The 18,410-nt window shown below is 36.1% G+C and overlaps 2 protein-coding genes across 3 annotated transcripts; both read left to right on the forward strand.

The window, feature by feature from the left end:
- The first annotated feature begins 210 nt into the window (after positions 1 to 210).
- Positions 211 to 10,411, forward strand: LOC113655667 (rho GTPase-activating protein 20). The gene is made up of 4 exons (XM_027166341.2): positions 211 to 521; positions 3,233 to 3,318; positions 4,578 to 4,748; positions 6,799 to 10,411. Exons 1-4 carry the CDS (start codon positions 477 to 479, stop codon positions 6,968 to 6,970), a joined length of 474 nt encoding a protein of 157 aa, XP_027022142.1. The 5' UTR covers positions 211 to 476; the 3' UTR covers positions 6,971 to 10,411.
- On the forward strand, positions 10,274 to 17,264 carry tagapb (T cell activation RhoGTPase activating protein b). 2 transcript variants are annotated; one of them, XM_027166339.2, is made up of 10 exons: positions 10,274 to 10,411; positions 11,293 to 11,377; positions 11,661 to 11,717; positions 11,868 to 11,925; positions 12,305 to 12,453; positions 13,175 to 13,336; positions 13,654 to 13,763; positions 14,085 to 14,265; positions 15,070 to 15,175; positions 15,362 to 17,264. In XM_027166339.2, the coding sequence occupies exons 2-10, from the start codon at positions 11,351 to 11,353 to the stop codon at positions 16,468 to 16,470; spliced, it is 1,959 nt and encodes a 652-aa protein (XP_027022140.2). In that variant the 5' UTR covers positions 10,274 to 10,411; positions 11,293 to 11,350; the 3' UTR covers positions 16,471 to 17,264. The 2 variants fall into 2 exon arrangements, with proteins under 2 accessions (XP_027022140.2, XP_027022141.2); XM_027166340.2 differs by having other exon boundaries at positions 12,308 to 12,453.
- The last annotated feature ends 1,146 nt before the right edge of the window (positions 17,265 to 18,410 follow it).

Here is an 18,410-nt window from a genome sequence, read left to right on the forward strand (position 1 = left end):
GATGACTGAAGGAAAAAAACTCCCATGTCTCTCATATTTGATGCTCTTGGAAGAAACAAAAGAAGGAATGATACAATTGTTATCTTCTCTATATTCCTAGTAGGATCCAGTTGGACTGGTGTATCTCAGTAAACACATAATAGGGAGTAATTTATAATACTTATTTTTTCATTTCCGTGTGTTTTTCACCTCAGTACACATACACCAGGATGTCTGTGGGTGGATGCTGTCTCATTCCCCTCATGGCTGCTCATTCTCTGCTGCGTCATTAACATCGTCCTCATTAACTTACATCACCACAGAGCTGGAAATGAGTTGCGTCCTCATCCTGTCTCACTGCCTGGGGATGAGTGTTAGAAGCCCTTCATTGTTCCCAGCCTCATTAGTGTACTCTGTATAAGATGAGAAGAGGAGTTTAGACGTTCACTTTCGGACTGGAGAGTGAAGGAGCTCTCTACACTGACCTGCCTGCTGCTATGAGGAGGGGAAGCTATGATGAAGTTACTAATGAAAGACAACAGGTGAGTGATTATTTTTATTATGATCTGGTTATTTCAGGACTTTCAGACTGAGCATGTAAGCCTGCATTAATCTTTCATGTTATATCACATTCTCCATACAAATAATATTTGAGTAACTGTAAGTCTTAAGAATGAACTCATAAACAGACCATTTTTTCAAATGTTACAAGTTTGAAGCCCTCTCATGTCACAATACATGACTGAACCTTATAAATAGACACAGAATAAGATCACTTTCTGTGCGTAATTAACTTCCGTTAATGCCTTACAGCATGTACAGCTGTTGTTTAAAAATAGCACTACAGTTATTAGTGCAGTTTAAATGCAGGATATTTTAACTGAGGGATCATCTTAATGGAAATGGTGATGATGATGATGATGATGATGATGATGATGATGATGATGATGATGATGATGATGATGATGAAGTCAATGTGACCCTAATATCAGCAGTTTCATGCAATCGAGTGATCAATCAATCAGTGTGGGACTAGTGTTTCTGCAAGACTTTATATTTATCAGGATTAACAAAATAACCACGCTTGGTTATACTTTTTAAACATCATAAACAATTCTGTTTATTCTAACATGAAGAGCTGGACATTTCTTATTCTTGAGATACAGCATGATGGATGAAATTGTCCCTCCAACTTGAGAATCTCTTTTAAAACACATCGTCATAGTAATGTCATATGTTTCGTATGTGATGAAAAAACAAGAATAAGAAGATTCTTTCCAACAACAGGCTGGTTGATCAACAAATTACTATTATCTCATGTTGCTATAGAAATGGATTATTTTCCACTAACAACACACCCTGAAATGTTTTATTCCTCTTTCTGCACAGCAATACAATAAAAAAAATAAAGAATAATAACTTTTGTTACATCTTATTAACAAGAGTGCTGACAAGCCACTGAAGACTCAAAGATGTTAAACAAACAAAAATTTAAAGAAAACTTCACCAGATCAGTGATTTATCTATTTATTTTAATTTTTTTAAATAATGCTCTGGTTTTAAATGTGTTTATTACTTGTCCTAGATTATGTGACAATAAACTTATAAGAGAATGAGCTCTTACAATATAAGCATTAATTTTCCTTGCAGATGGAAAAACAAAGGCTGAATTTTAATCATCCCTTTCAGAGCAATCAGGTTGTTGTTTTTTTTTAGAATTCAGGAGTGACTGGGTGTTAAAATGTATAAAATACTATAACAGGGTGTGTTAAATTGTGTATACTATACTATTAAGTGGTCCTAGTGTGTATAACGCAAAATCTGTCTACACAATCTGAACTGTGTTTTTTTTTTCACTAGAACGTTTTTATATAGTATGTTATCATGAAGTTACTGGTGATAAGAACAACAGACTGAGTGTGTTTATGGTGTCTCCATAGTTTCCTTTGCCTCTCGTTAGGCTTTTAGGTCATGTTTAGCACCGATGAGCTGTTGTTAATTGCCGTCTACTGTGTTTTTTTTCTGTCACTTGACCCACTTCTCTGGCTGATGTAATCACAAAGTCCAAAACCCAGACAACACAAAGGATTTTGAATTCATCTGTCATTAAAGTCATTAAAGCAGAGTTTCAATATTCATGCTTTATAAACATTATACCGAATGCTTCATTATCGGTATTTATTTATTTATTTATTTATTTATTTATTTATTTATTTATTTTAGAATTTATTTGTCCTAGGTGTAGGTCATTTTTATGCCTCATTAAGGATTTTAGTACTGTTTTATCGTATAGTCATAAATCTACTGGGTATAAAGTTATCCTTTAGGTATTATTTATCTCACTCATTATTTTAATTTGCTTCCTTTATAAGGTAGAGTGAATTATATTTACAAGTTACCAAATTCTTTATTAAAACATTTAGCTATATTTCATTTTAAAATGTTACAAAACAATTACTGATATATTGAATTAGTATGATTTCATCATGCAATCCCTCTGATTCAGGATATGATCACTTTATGCCTGTAGAAGCCTTAATTACTGCATAATCCTGCAAGCTGTACAAAAAAACAACAAAAAAAAACAAATACCAGACAAACAAATTGTCATTAAACACATAGTATTAAGTTTTAAAGAAACCTACTGAAAGATATCGCAACTATGATCAACTAAGGATCATAATAAAGCAGGTTAAGTGCTGTAGCTTTTTAAATGAAGCACATCCTCAATGATATCTTGTTGTTTTAACATTTTAACACTCACCAGGTTGTGAACCAAATGTGTATGACAGAGTATTGTTACTTGAACAAATGAGTGTTGTTTCAGTATGAAAGGCTGCCCCAGAATGCACTGGTGCGCATGAAAAGTCCTCATCAGGGACACGCTGTAATCATGCTGTGCGTCTGGGTTTCTCGTTCAGCATCAGTTTAATGATTTGTCTTGAGCTGTACAAAAACAAATGGATTTGTTGGTCAGTAAATGGAAGAGACTAAATAATAAATCTGTCTTTTAGACAGAAGTGGGTATTAATGTGTGAGACATCTTTAAAGAGATCTACTTCACACACAATGCATAGATCTAACCAGTGTTGAGTTCTGGTGTGTGAGAAAGTCTAAATTAATCACAGATACTGTACCTTACTTCCAGAGGTCTGCACTTTGCATGCAAAAAATTTATGCCAAAAATTGTATACATTTTTTTGTAAAATTGTAAAATTTATAATAAACAAAAGCAGTTTTTTCTCTTTTCCAGCACTTGCGTAGTCTGGCCCGGAGAAGAAGATCAGCACCATGTGCTGTGTTTGGGAAGACTCTGGGAATGTCTTGGCCCTCCATTAGGTAGAAACTATTTCCTTCAGGTCTTTCAAGAGTATTTCTTTGAACTGTTAGTTTTCTGATAGATTATAATGCATTTGAGATTAGGAATAGAAATATGGTTACTGTACTTGTCCTGCCACACGTCTCTGAAAGAGAGAGAGAGAGAGAGAGAGAGAGAGAGAGAGAGAGAGAGAGAGAGAGAGAGAGAGAGAGAGAGAGAGAGAGAGAGAGAGAGAGAGACTGATAATAAAGGGATCATTTAACGATGCTTTCTCCTGGAGAAGGAGAACCAACAACTCTACCGATTGCAGCTCTACTGAAAGCATAGAGGTACACCTAAGCAAGAAATGTAAAGGTTTACATATTGAAAATTGGATTTTAAGCTGTATTGTAAATTTGGAGTTATATCAGTGACAATGTGGTTAAGGCCTCCACTCACTCATCATCTAAATTAGAAAATATGTTGCATCCAGCACACTTGAGGCTCATCCAAGGTCTTTAGAAAATGTTCATTTTCAGCTCATTCACAGCTCAATATTAACTACACCGATTAACTACTAATTACTACTACTGCTTTGAATGAGCAATAATTTTAAAATCTCATCATTATGACATTTGTGTTGTTATTTGACACATTATTACACCTAGTGATCACAAATCAGAACTACAGCCAGTGTTAATAGAGGCCTACTGGAGAAAAGGTCATCATGTTGCCCTGAGCCTGGGGAGGAAGGAACAGGTTTTGTGGTCGCTTAGATCTTAGCAAATAGTCTGAATTAAATCGATTAAATTCAAAGTACATATGGTGTCTCCATTGCATCCATTTTTATTGTAAGATATTTGAAAGATTTGGAGAGGGATGTGAGGATTATGGAGTGGAAAACATACGTCAGAAATGCACGTGTGCATGGTGACACTTAGAGTTTGAAAAAAGAAGAAACGTGTTTCTTCCTTCTCCGATGTCTGTAATAATTTCTGGACTAATTTATGTGTTTAGACATTTATGTGTTTTTGAGATACGCTGGAAAACCCTGTTTATTGACATTAGCTCTTCAGGGAAAACGCCTTTTTTATTAAACATGGTTGAACAAATATACATCATATTTATCTTATTGACTCTCAATTAGATAGTAGCATACAACATAAGTCAAGTGTTTTAGGCTCTTGATCAAATTTTTTAAGACATTTTTAATATTGTCCTACCAACATCTATAGACATGAGGCTCTCCTGGTCCCTGAGCAGGAAATGTGTGTGATGTGTGTGCTGCTGTGTCTTGCAGGGAGGAGTGTGTGCCAGCAATCGTGATAGATCAGTGTCCGTTTGTCCTCGGGCTGAGCAGTGAGGACTCGGAGCTCATCCTGGATGGCACGGTACAGCTTACCGAGGGACAGAAGACAAGTGAAAGACATATATTCCTTTTCAGTGATGTGTTGGTCATCGCTAAGCTCAAGTAAGACTGTGACACAGATATGCACACATACTGTTCAGTCAGTTAAAATGACTGCAGGTCACAAACTTCTTACAGACTTCATCCATAAGGTCTCCACCACTTCTCCAAAGTCTGCTATATGTATGCACTTATTACATAAAAGTAGCTGCTCACCTAATTCAGTTTCCTAAATCAGGCTCTTGTTTGATGTCTGATTGTTTTGTAAGACAATTTTTTTTCAGCTGGTTTGTCTTCTCTTCTATGTGCACTGTTATCACCTCTATCAGTGCATCCGTTTCAGTCCACTGTGGGTTTGATATGTTCTATCACAGCTGATTTTATAATATGATAATTTCACACTGTGCTTGTGTTGGTGTTACAAAGGTGTTTATCTATCTCACAGCCTGCTTAAAGATACCAAAAGTCTTTGCTACCTTTCTAAATTATATTAAACTAGAGAAACAATTTAGCTAATATCACGTAAGTGTATGAGTTGTTTACAAGTCTGTGAAAAATCTGCAGTAATTTTGACAAATTCGGTAATTTTGACAAATTCCTCAGAATATAACAGAGGCTGTTTGATTTTGCATTGATTTCTGTAATTGCACAGAAGGACTGTTATATTATTACAGCTTGTCTTATCAGTGGCTTAGATTGCATCTAAAATGCAACATGTTCATGACTCCAGTGTAAATCATATACAAAACACAAAGAAAACAGAAAAACTAGAGTATATAAGATTTTGCTGTTTGTAATTTTGCTGTATGCAGCATGATTGATAAATTTATACACCTTAATGTTTATAAAAAAAGACTTTGTTTAAGCATCATATACTTGTATTTACACATAACCTTTAACATGCAGCTGTAGCTGTGGGCAAAGACTTTCAGCCATGTAATATTGTGTGTTTAAGTGATTACATATCATCCAGGCCATCATTTGTGTCTCCTTAATCATTTCTTTATCCCAGAAACCTCTCCAGAACACTCTCAAAGCCTGTGCACAGTATTGTTGATGACAAAATCAGTTTAAAATCAAGTCAAGTCAAGTGAAGATGACTTTTATTGTCATTCCATCTATATAAAGCCTACACAGTACATAGTGAAATGAAACATTTCCCCAGGACCATGGTGCTATGTAAAACAACACTTAAGGACATAATGTAAGTTGTTCTAGCCACATAAAGTGCATGGTGGTCAACCTAGTGCAAACGGACAATACAAAACACTACAGGACAAATACACAGAATAGCACTGGACAGTGTGCATACTGTATATTATAAAAAAAAAATTATTGCCAGAGCTGAACATACATATAGAATTGACTATATATGCATTTGCAGCATTAAGCAGACATACCTATCCAGAGTGACTTACATTTTATTTTAATTTATACAACTGAGGGTTAAAGGCCTTGTTCAGGGGCCCAGCAGTGGCAGCTTGGTGAACCTGGGATTCAAACTCATGACCTTCTGATCAGGAGTTCCATGCCTTAACCACTAGGCTTTTCACATTTCATTCATATTTATGACCTGTATCTTTGACAGTACTTTAGCACCACTAATAGCTCCAAGTGACAGGTTTTTACTAACACACTTGTCTCTAGTATAACAACTTACAAACAGATTAAAAGTGTAATTGTTGAGATAATAAGGTGAAGTTTTCTGTAAGGAGACATTCATTTATCGTTTATCCAGGAGTCCAAAAGTGTGTCAGTGCTTACAGACAAAGATTTCTCTCTTTCTCTCTTTCTCGCAGTTTCTCTCTTTTTCTGTATGAATATTTTCAAGAGAGAAAAAAGAGAAGCTGGTTTATACAAAGTAACTTGTTTCATGGACATTACACAACATCAGACATATTTAGAAACCACTAAAACCTCATGATTGATAATGAATGAAACAGTGGCAAGTTTTAAAAGAGGAATACATTCAGTGACGAGCTGTTATTGGAAAATAATCAGTTTCTTTACAACATGAAGTGGTTTTCTGTAGCAGTAGCTTAGGCATTAATTATAAAGAAAACTGATTAACTCATAATAAAAATAAATCTCCTCTTCATTATTTCATCTTCAGATCCAGAGGCAGCTACAGACTAAAACACAGAATTAACCTGGAGCAACTTTGGGTCTGTGAATTTAGAAGTGAGGATGATGAAGGATGTGAGGATGAAGACAGATGCACCCATGTGAAGAAGACAATCATTCTGGCTTGGTCTGTCTCTCTCTGTCTACTGACATTCAGGTGAGTTGATCAAATTTGGGTTTCAAAAACAGATCTGCGTCTTTTTATGAGAGATGTTCAAACTAAAACAGCATCATAAATATCCGTAGGTTTGTGGTTGTATTTAGTATTTTTTTCACAAGTCTTTGAACGTTAAATGACTTTTCTAAATGGGAATGTTTTTTGCTGTTTCAATGAAAAAAAATTCCATTTCTGTGAAGTTCAATTTTATTGTTTATTTTTTTAAAAAGAAGACGTCATTTTTGGGGACAATTTCACAGAAACATTACCTCAGAAATCCACCTTCGCCTACGCACTTCAAAACTGACTCATGTTTTAATCAAAGTTTTTCAGGTGCACCAGAGCAGACTGCTAGGGAGACAAAAATAGACCGACACACACACGCACACATTCCATCATAAACCTCTTTATACAGTATTTACCAGTAAATGTATTTAAAACACCTTATGAACAACAAACCAGTGTCAAAAATAAAATATTTCACTTTAATGAAATAGTTTAATTCATCTTTAAAGTTTAATTCATCTAAAGTGACATCACATTTGTTGGAATTTATACACAAACTCAGAAATTCATGTATACCCACTGCCTGCTTTTATTGCACTTATATGTGCTTGTTATGTAGACTCATTTGACGTTATAATAAGCTATATGATTAGATTTTGGAGTGTAGCTGTGGGGATTTGTGCTTGTTCAGTAACAAGAGCATTAGTGACATCAGGCCCTGATGTTGGGTGAGTAGATCTGAGGTGCAGTCGGTGTTCAGTTCATCCCAAAAGTTTTCAGTGAGGTTGAAGTCAGGACTCTGTGCAGGACACTCAGAGTTTGCTCACTGTGTCCTTGGCAAACCATGTCATCATAGAGCTTGATTTGTTTGATTGTTGTTGAACAGGTTTGGGCTTCTTAGTTCCAGTGAAGGGAAACTGTAAAGCTACAGCAACTGGATTCATCTTTATAGGAACAATTTGGAGAAGAACCACATAGGTGTGACGGTCAGGTGTCAACAAAACTTTGGCTATGCAGCTTATTCAATCTGTTTCTTTTCTTCACATGTACTTTGGCTAAATATGTTTGGTCTCCCAACTAATCATAGAAAAGCATCACATATTATTATATCCATATTTTGAATATAGTAATGAAGTCAAATGCGGATATGTTGTGTCTGAAACATGAAATACTGCCAACTGACTGTGCGTGGGTTGTTGAATGGATATTAAAAGCTGAATAGGAAGTAAAAAAAACAACAAAAGGGAACTGAAGTTGTAAGAAGAGAGAATATGGTGGGAGAAGACTGATCCAAAAGAATTTATTTGAGCCAATCTGCAGTATTTGTTACTTTAAAAAAGAAAAATTAAAAAAGAAAAAAGAAAAATTGCATTAAACTACAGAAGTTTCTATTCAAATGTTATATTTTACCATGTCACTTGGCTCTGTCTTTGTAAGAAATACATGGCCTGTTGGTTTGTCAGCTTGCTCAGTATGGGAAAATGTGTTTTGGATCTTTATCATTTGGTTTATTGATTTTAGTGCCTTTTTTTATTGACGTTTGAACAACTGCCTCTTTAGAGTGTGACAGCCGAGAATGACAAATAAAAAGGAAGTAAATTAAGGGGAAGCTAAATTTCCTCCAACACTACAAAACTGCTTTCTGTAACACAAAGCTACATTCTGGACTGCTCACATGATCACATGACGGTGTGATCAACGTCACAGGGAAACTCAAAGAGGGAATTCAGCCATTTATTGAAAAAAGAGGGCCTTTAAATAGTTGCCATTTACATAATACTGCAAATGTACATAGTGTTGACATTTCCCAAGTAATGTTCAAATTATTTTTGTGTCTATTTAATTCAGAGAAAAAGCAATCTAGTTGCATCAATGATCAATTCTCAATCAAAGACTTATGGTTAACGAACCATATTCATACTCAATCAAACCTCTTATGGAGGTTTGAGTCCCAGTTGTTCTCCTGGGTTTCCTCCTCCAGTCTGAAAACGTGTGGAACTGTCTTGTTTTTATTTCCTATGTGAGAACTCACTCTGTGTCAAAAAAAAAACAGTGTAGTTGTGGCTCATGAGCTTTTTATTCTTGAACTTTCCACAGGCACAGAGCATTACAGCTAAATTTAAATAATTTATTGCCTGATTTTGTTGTTGAATTACTGAGTTAAGATTAAACCCCTTAGATTCAACTGAAGAGTCAAATAAACTGCTTATGATACAAATTGAAAAGTAAATATAACTGCTTTTATAATGGATATTGGATAACAATTACTGGTTGTGATCTAATAAATCCCCCCAGCCAGGGATAGCATGATAGTTGGACCATGATAGTTGTTAACACGTTTTGTTAAAATCACAACCTGATAATAAATTACCATGCATTATTATCTGAGTTATCCTAGTTATTAGCTTGCTTCTTTGATCATTTTAATTCAACTGGTTTCATTCAAACCTTTAACTTAAAAACCTCTCAAGTCAAAATCAAGGCCAAACTTCTGTCAAGAAAACTGTATTGTTATGGATAATAAATAGTCAGAATATTATTTGACACATTTGAATATTGACTCAAACAAGGTTTGAATACGTTTTACGTTCTTAAAATTGTTCTCTATTAAGGGGGAAGAGAGAAATAATTCAACCAAGGAATTTACTTTCATTTATGACTTAACACATTTCAAATCTAGCACATGATATACAATCATCCCACATGACCCGCTATTGCAACTTTCAAAAAAACACAAACATAAACACAGACAGTTTACACACATTGCACACATTGCACACATTGCACACATTGCACATAATCGGTCAGTGCACACACGTCCTGAAACCTGTCACGTGACTGCTGTGAATATATCAACCAGGATTCAGAGCTTACACTTATGATCAATGTAGTTTAAGTTTAATTAACAGAGTTAACATAATATAATAAATATAAAATTCAATTCAATAAATTATTTATTCCATTGGATGAAACCAGGCATAGAGATCTAGACAGAGAGCACCACTATTATGATGAGTAGGAGTGTTTGTGTTGTGTTTGTAGACCACTGTGCTGTAAAACTGTGACGTGATCACACAATACGCTTTGTTTCACCTTCCATACAACACAGCTATCAATTTGCACTCATCCCACTGTCTCAATTTGTGTATGCACTTCCTATCATCCCATATCAAGCTTTAAACACCTAGTCAGGTGCTTGGCCATCACAGAGAAACTTTCCACTTGTCGAACAGCGTCAGGGTGAAAAGAGGAGGTGTTACCATGATGCTGTTTCCTGTCCCCATGATCTGGTGCAGTTTCCTCTGGTTAAAAAGAGGCCGCGCGTGTGCAGCCGGTCCATCACATGTATGAGCTCTGTGGATCAGTAACTCAAACCATGCTGTTATTTTACATGCAGTTCGCCTGAAGTTAAAGAACGCTGGTTAGATACTGTTCACAGGTACGTGCCTTTCTTTGATATTATATTTATTTTGTTTATAAGTACTATATTTATTAGCAAATCATACATAAAGTTAATTAGACAAAATCTTTAAGTATGCAAAGTGGCACATTGATCTGTTTGGGAGCCATACAAATTTGTGTAAAGTCAAATAATTAGAAAAAAATCTGCATTGTTTTGCTTAAGGGATTACATTTGTCTAAGGATTCCTAACTGCCCTAATTGTTTCTTATTAATACACTTAAGATTAACACAGTAAATTTGAATTGATTTACACAGTGATGCATTGTTTTCTGATCAATATATTCAAGTGTATGTTGATGTTCATTTGATATTGTTATTGTGGTGTTTTATGGTATAAAGTATCACTTTTTTAATATGTTCCTAGTTAGCAAGTAGACACCTTGTAGATACTAGTGCATAGCTTAGCTAGTTTTTTACTTGTTTGTTTTTTTTTTTTTATTCATATTAATTTAGATATTTTTTGCTTGTGGTCACTGACAATATAGTAACATAAAACTAAACTACAATGCACACAATATCCCTTAATGCAAAGTATCTTTTCCTGTACAAATTTGAACAGGAACATTACTGAATAGAAAGGTCACAGCATTTACAAAATGTCATTTGGTCCTTAAATTTAGTTTTTACCTGAATTTTATTTGTGTGTAACTTACATTCATTCTTCTGGCTGTATCACACTTCACACAAATTGTCACTTGTAGTTTTCTTTTTGTCATCATCAATAGTTAAAAATACAACTACAAATAGTTGTATATCTTTGATAATAGGAGCACTGTAATGTTTCAGTGTTTTGCTAAGTAGATATTCGAAAGGTATTGTTGATATAAAACCACTAACCACACTGCATATGTTAACAGAAAAATTACAGAGGCAAAGAAGAGGACAGCTACGATTTCACCACCGCCAAGTGTCCTCATGAAGGTCTTGAGCAGCACCACCGCAGTATGTACACCTAAATATATCTATTAAAAAAGTGTTTATTGGCTTCTACTGACTTGTACTTGTATGGATTTTATCAAGTTTTATTAAGAGTGTCCAAATCCTTCTCTGATGTTCGATTTTAACCCAAGATCCTTTACGTCTCTAGGAACTTTCATTCTAAGTTTTAAATTAATTGATTGTGCAGTTTTTAGATGTTGGATTACAAGTTCCCTATTCATTGTTCATGGGTATAATTCTGTGTGGTTCTGTGTATAACACTCTGACCTTGTGTGGTGTGTTGCAGAATAAAGCTCTGAGTGGAGGAAGAATGGAGGACAGTCTCATTGACCTGCAAGTTAATGTGAGTATTGATCTTGAAACATGTTTTAAAAATATAACATTGAAGAGAGCAGCCAGTTTGTTGATTTGAAGAAAAAAAAGATTGGTGGGTGTGGTGGGTGTGTGTTGTGTACTCTGAATTACCGCAAACTCACTTCCTGCTGTTTTCCAGGCTCTCCATGACAACGGCAATGTCTCCTCCCTGCAGGGCAAAACAGAGTCGGGGATTGGTGAGTTCAAACTCGATTCAAAAAGGGCGGTTAGTGACCACAAGTGTGGTTAGGGGCAGTCCAGAATGTGCCAGTGGCATTAAGTGGGGAAGAAACAGAAGAAGGAGAGAGTAGGAGGTGAGAGAAAAAGAAAAGAGAGAGAGAGAGAGAGAGAGAGAGAGAGAGAGAGAGAGAGAGAGAGAGAGAGAGAGAGAGAGAGAGAGAGAGAGAGAGAGAGAATTTGTGGCTTTATAAATGAAGCTCCAACTCATGTGTCCTCATTGTTGTCATCTCAAGTACATACATTTAGTCTCAGCCCTGTTTCAGTCTGCTATATTCTTACTAACTCCCCCTTATCATTCTGACTCATAATCATGTGCTGATTTATTTTTGGCTTTAGCAGAACATGATGGTGGTAAGAAGAGCCTGTTCTCCAAGTTGAAAAGAAGAGACACGCACACAGGCATATCCACAAAGCCAGGACACAAGACAAGCCAGCTGTTTGGCCAGACTCTCCCTGGAGATGCTAAAATCCCCAAACCCATTGTTGTACGTCTCACTTCTTCTTCTTTGTGATAATAATGCTGTATAAGCAGACACATTACATGTTCTTCTTCAACTTGGTTTTATTAGTCATTAGTTTCTGCATCTCACCCATTTTAAATATAGATAAGTAAAGACTAAAACTGGTAATGCTGATGAAATAAATTATATGATTTTCCACCCCACAATTATCCAAAATATATAAAGTATATCCAAAATAAACCAACACATTTTAAATTATTAACTAACACTTAACAGTTAATCTTATAGTTGATGAACAATTCATGCTTGTCATTACTTACCATAAAACTATAGAATTTTTTTCCGTATAGAAATTACATTCTAAAAGTCTGCAAAAAAAAGAAGACTCTGATTTCATAACTAGCTGCTTAACACACATGTTCACAAGCTTCAATAGCTAATCAGTAGGAAATGTTTAATCAGATAGACTGCCAGTGGTGTTTTTTGCTGTAGCAAATCTCATGTTAACATCTCTGCTTTAGTTTAAACATCTCAAAGAAATCTGAGATGAAAAGCTGTGCATCAGTATGACATGAAATAGAATGTTTTTTTTTTCACTGTGGGGATTTATGTTAGCATCTCTTTTTGTAGGAATATGGATAACAAATTTGAGGATTAACAAAACACAGCAATACCAAACTGAAAGTCCATATGATTTCTTCTCATGACACCTTACCTCTATGTTACATCTTCTGTGTCTATTCAGGAGCTTCTTATGCTGTTGTGGAGGAAAGGTCCTGATACTGAGGGAGTTTTCCGGACAGCTTGTAACAACAAGAACCTGAATGCTGTCCGTGATCAACTCGACTCTGGAGTTGCTGTGGATTTGGAAGCACTGCCTGTGACTCTGTTGGTTGGATTGTTAAAGGTAAAAGTGCTGTCCCTACTGCAGCATACAAACATTCATACTACCATTTACATTGTAACCATATGCATTTTTACGATCATCCCATCAATATCTCAGTTTATACTGGAGCAAAGTATGAAGTTTCCAGAAACTTTCAGTAATGTAGTTGTCTGAAATGACTAACACTCTGTTTATAGCATGTTGCTATGTGATCCTGTAAGCTTGGTATTTGTTGACATGGAAGGATAGACTAATTTCCAATACAATGACAAATGTAGCAAAATATCCATCATATAAGTCATAAAAAATTAATAATACTGATGCCACTCTATCGGCAGATGTTCCTGAGGGAGCTTCCAGGAAGTCTGCTGGTGGCCGAGCTCTATGTTCACTGGATAGAAGCACTGGAGAACAACGAGAATGAGAAGAGATATGATGAATTGAGAAGGTGAGCATAGAGTAGAAAGAAAGTGAAAGACAGCAAAGCTATGGGACAGCTTGGTGCTTTTTCTTTTTTTTTAAGAAAGTACCTAACTTCACTGGCTCAAAACAAAATGAGGAATAGAAAGTGGGGCTTTCAGTGGACTTTTCTTTTTTAAATAGGGAACAACTGAATGTCAAAATGTCAGCTTGTTAAATTGGCGGGACAGTACTTCTGCTTTTGGAGTAGAATGAGAAAAAGACTGTTTAAAAAATAGAGCACCAACTGATTTATTGTTTTTCCTCTTTTCTTTTGGTCTCATGCCTGGTCCATTCCTCCTGTGTTTAGGATCGTTTCCAAACTCCCTAAAGCCAACAGCTTCCTGCTGAAGCACCTGCTCTGTTTGCTATACCACATTATCCAGCGAACAGAGAAAAACAAAATGGATCCCAAAAACTTGGCTATCTGCATTGCACCAACTCTCCTACAGCTCAGCAGCCAGCCTCTAGATGTGACCACAGTGAATAAGGTTAGACACCTGTCATCTTACTCTTACTCATAAAGTTCAGAAAGATCAAAGTGTGAGTTTGTCGATGCATGACAAACCACAAGCATTCTTGTTTTTAATAGGCAAATATTTTTCTTTGCTTAGGTATGAGTGTGTTATATGAGCAAAAAGAGTAAACAAACACAGAGATAAAAAAACTAGAATACAGATGCACAGAATTTTCACAGCGACAGAAAAGAATCATATCTTTATCAGACTTGTATTAGATCTGTATCAGAACTGCATGTAAATTACCCATAAACTAGCAGAGTGGGATGTTTTTTGCAGTGCATCACTGCAATTAAAATGGTCTATAAGGAACAAGACAATTGCATTTCTAAACTCTTTTTAAACACCTGATCCTTATAAGGCTCTAAAATAGTTGTTTATAGGGGTCTAAAACAGCTAAATCTGTAGGCACTCAGGGTATCCACTGTAGTTAATTAATATTTAATACTTAAATAATTTAATACTCAAATGTATTTGTAATGTAGTTAAAGAGGAAAAATTAGCTTTTTTAAATGCTGTTAGTGCAGGGTTTTGAAACTTTTTACTAGGCACTTTATTATTCACAAATACCTTATAGGTTAGCAGCTGTGTCTTTCAAATGGTGGACAAAATAAAGAAAAACCACTTTTCATGTTTACATGATGTTTAGCTCAGACCTATAGGGAAACTCCCAAAAACAGTTTCACCACCACTAGCCAGCTACCACTAGTTTACACTTATAGGTCATGCTGTATTTATATCCTTAACATCATAACATAACATCATTTTGCATTTTAGGTGACAAATTTAACCCAGTTCCTGATTGAAAATTGTTGTCAAATCTTTGGAGAAGATATCCTGTCTTTGCTTGGAGATCCAGAAGAAGAGCTGTGTCAAACCTCAGGTACAGAAAACCAAGCTGATAAATCTCATGCCTTATAAAATTATACTCCATGTATAGCCATGCTTAATCTTATATTGTTTAAGTGCATTTAAAGAACACTTTATGATTTTACTACAGAAATAAGTGACACCAAAATACCTGAAGGTCTTGCGAACAAAATTAAAATCAGTGTGGTTTTTTTCACAGATTCTATGTCTTCCCATCAGCGTGATTCAGCGTATGACAGCACCGATGGAGAGAGTGGAGAGGCGACAGGACAGACGCAACAAGCATGTCCTCACATCCAAGTCCAGTATTCAGTCAATCATTCACACTCCTCAGAAGACATTTTTGAGACTTTCAACAAGCCTTTCGACCGGCGCAGCTCTGAGCCTGCCATCTTTTCTTCAGTTGGCGTGAAGGACCTTCGATTTCTGGCACGGAGTCACGATGACTGTTCTTCTGCTAAAGAGTATGATGAACAGCTGTTGAAGAAGCAAAATTCTGATGACTCATTTTTACAAGGACAGAGGACAAAATTGCAACCTTTACTGAGAAAAACGACTGGCAGTCTAAACCTTGAAGTACCAAATTTCATCAAAACCTGTTCCTTCTCATCATGTTCTCTGGAAAGCACCAACTCAAACTTATCTGAAACTTCAGTGTTTGTGAACTCTCCTTTGCCCTCACCATCCAGCCCTCGGAAAACACAACCTGAGAGACACATGTCTCTTAACGTGAAATCCAAAATGGACACAAATTCAAGGCGTCCATTTTCATTTAAGCGAACCAAAAGCCTGGGAAGTTTCTCCATTAACAGGGCAAGCGGCAAGAAAACAGATTCACAAAAAGAGGGGTCTTTTCCATGTGGAACATTGCAGGAGGACTCTCAGAATGAGGCAGAGCTTCCGGATGAGCCAGTGAGGCGCCAAAGGCCACTCTCTGCTATAGAGGTCTTTGATCATGTAGACAAACGTGACCCTGGCAATCCACCATCCTACCAACAAGCTCTCGTTTCCGGGGTCCTTCCGGCACCTCCCAAATACCGTTCCATGACTGTTCAAGATGCAAGAGAGCTGGGGCAAAGATCTCGGCCCATCTCTATGAACGATTACATCCTGGACCCTTATGATGTTAGCCAACATTTGGACAATTTTAACTTCTCCGACAATGGTATAGTTGCACCTCAGCAGAGCTCATTTAGGCAAAGAGCCATGTCTGAGTCAATAGGCTGCACCAGGATTGAAAAGCACAATCGTCGGTGCAGTCAGCCCGTGTTCGAGGAGGTCTCATATGCAAAAGAGTCATATGTGTAAATTTGTATTTAGCTTTCTGTTGTTTTCACAATGCACTTGTTAGTCTGAGACATTCCCTGTAAGGCAGTGTCGTTTTTCTCTTTCTAAAAGCTATTTAATATGCTAATGTAAAAATAATATCACCAGTGTGAAGCTATGTTTATGTAAATATATACCAATATGTAAATAGAATAGCCTATTAAAGAAATGGTTTGGCAAAATCAATTATTTACTTTTGCACTGGAGCTACAAAGCTAATAATGCTAACAAGTAAGATACATCTATCTCACCAAAAATTGCTGCCTTAAATCACACCAGTGACTTCAACAAAACTTCACTGTGTAGCTGAGCACAGTAATGTTATGGTGGCAGCCATCTTAAAAGGCAAATCTCTTTTTTCCTTAATCTTAAGTAGGCAACATATTGCCACCCTAGACTCTGCCTCCCAAAGCTTGAAAGTGGAATGATACCAGAAAAACCATCTCTTATCAAAACCATCTCTTTAAAATCTTTGAAGATTTGGGCATGTGTTTGTAAAAAAGAAACCAGGTCACCAATGCTATTTCGATTTTTGCTCAGGTTCCAAACAATAAAACCTTCATGTTTGGCTAATTGACTACATTTGCACAAATTAGTGTATATTTTGTTTTAACCATCAATTACAGAGTGTTTCACTAAATAGTTCATTCTTAGTTTTCAGCCTCTGGCATGTACATGATGACACTTGTAAATTAGATATATATTTGTTTGTGTGTATGTGTATTTTATATGTTATTCTCACTTTTTTCACTACAATAAACTTCATGTTCTAAGAATTTTATCTTCGAAGAATCTCATCCTTTGATACAATATGACACCTTTGTGCAAATTTTATCATGCACTGTGTAATGTTAAGACATTTAATCAGAAGCCTGAAGCTTTGAATCTCGTATATGCACTGTTCCACTTCTATAAGGGAATTGCGTAACGGAGACAAAGCCTCAGTGAGAACGTCGTGTTCTGCTTAAGAGCTCTGCACAGAGGAAGTCAGCAATGATCACGTGGGCTGATTTGGTTTTTCTCTGAATTCAGTCTGCTTTTTGAACATGTGCCACCATTTCCTCCTTCTCGGCTAAAGGCACTGCTATCAGTAGACATCTGTATAGTGTAAATGTAGCTGTCTTTTTTGACATCCTTCTGAAAATAGCTTCACTGATAGAGAGCTCATTGATGTTCATAGTTTCGACATGTTGTGACTTCAGTGAGAGTGTGAATTTCAGAGAGCGCACTGTCATTTTCATGTGAAAAGTGACACCTGTACATATATAGACACGTCCAAGTACATGCAAGGATGTGAACTATACAAAAGCATGGTTTATTAACCTCTGAACTGAATATGCACATGGACTGACACATTCATCTTCATAATGCAGTGGCACATTTTCCACTCTTAAGCTCATAAATAATATTCATAAATTTAATTTTTTTTCCCTTTATGTATATTGTATTTATAAGTACTTCATATATATCTTAATTTGACCTACCCTACTACCTCTAATCTGAACAGCCATTATATGAACACGTCACATGGCAAACCATGGCACAGAGAGACATTCTGGATTAGCACATAAAGTTCTGCACAATTGAATAGGAAGTCATCCCAGGACTTTGCTAGATAGGTCTTTTAGCGTAAGGCCTTTAACTCTCAAATGCTCACTTTGGATTGGACTATGTCACAAGTTCTAGAAAAGCATCTGCAATATAAGCACACGTAGAATCAAAGTACACCAAAGGAGCAATTCATTTTGATATCATGTGACATCACGTGACCACACAGAAACATGGAATTGTATCATTATTTTTGACATTTGACATTGTCTTTGGCTTGGACATTTGTGCAAGTGCAATCAAAAAAGACATTACAAACTTCTATATGTTTCACCTTTTCACCAAAAGTCACCTCCTCCACAGTGTTTCCTGTG

The sequence above is a fragment of the Tachysurus fulvidraco genome, chromosome 16, assembly GCF_022655615.1.
Source record: "Tachysurus fulvidraco isolate hzauxx_2018 chromosome 16, HZAU_PFXX_2.0, whole genome shotgun sequence".
Lineage (NCBI taxonomy): Eukaryota > Metazoa > Chordata > Actinopteri > Siluriformes > Bagridae > Tachysurus > Tachysurus fulvidraco.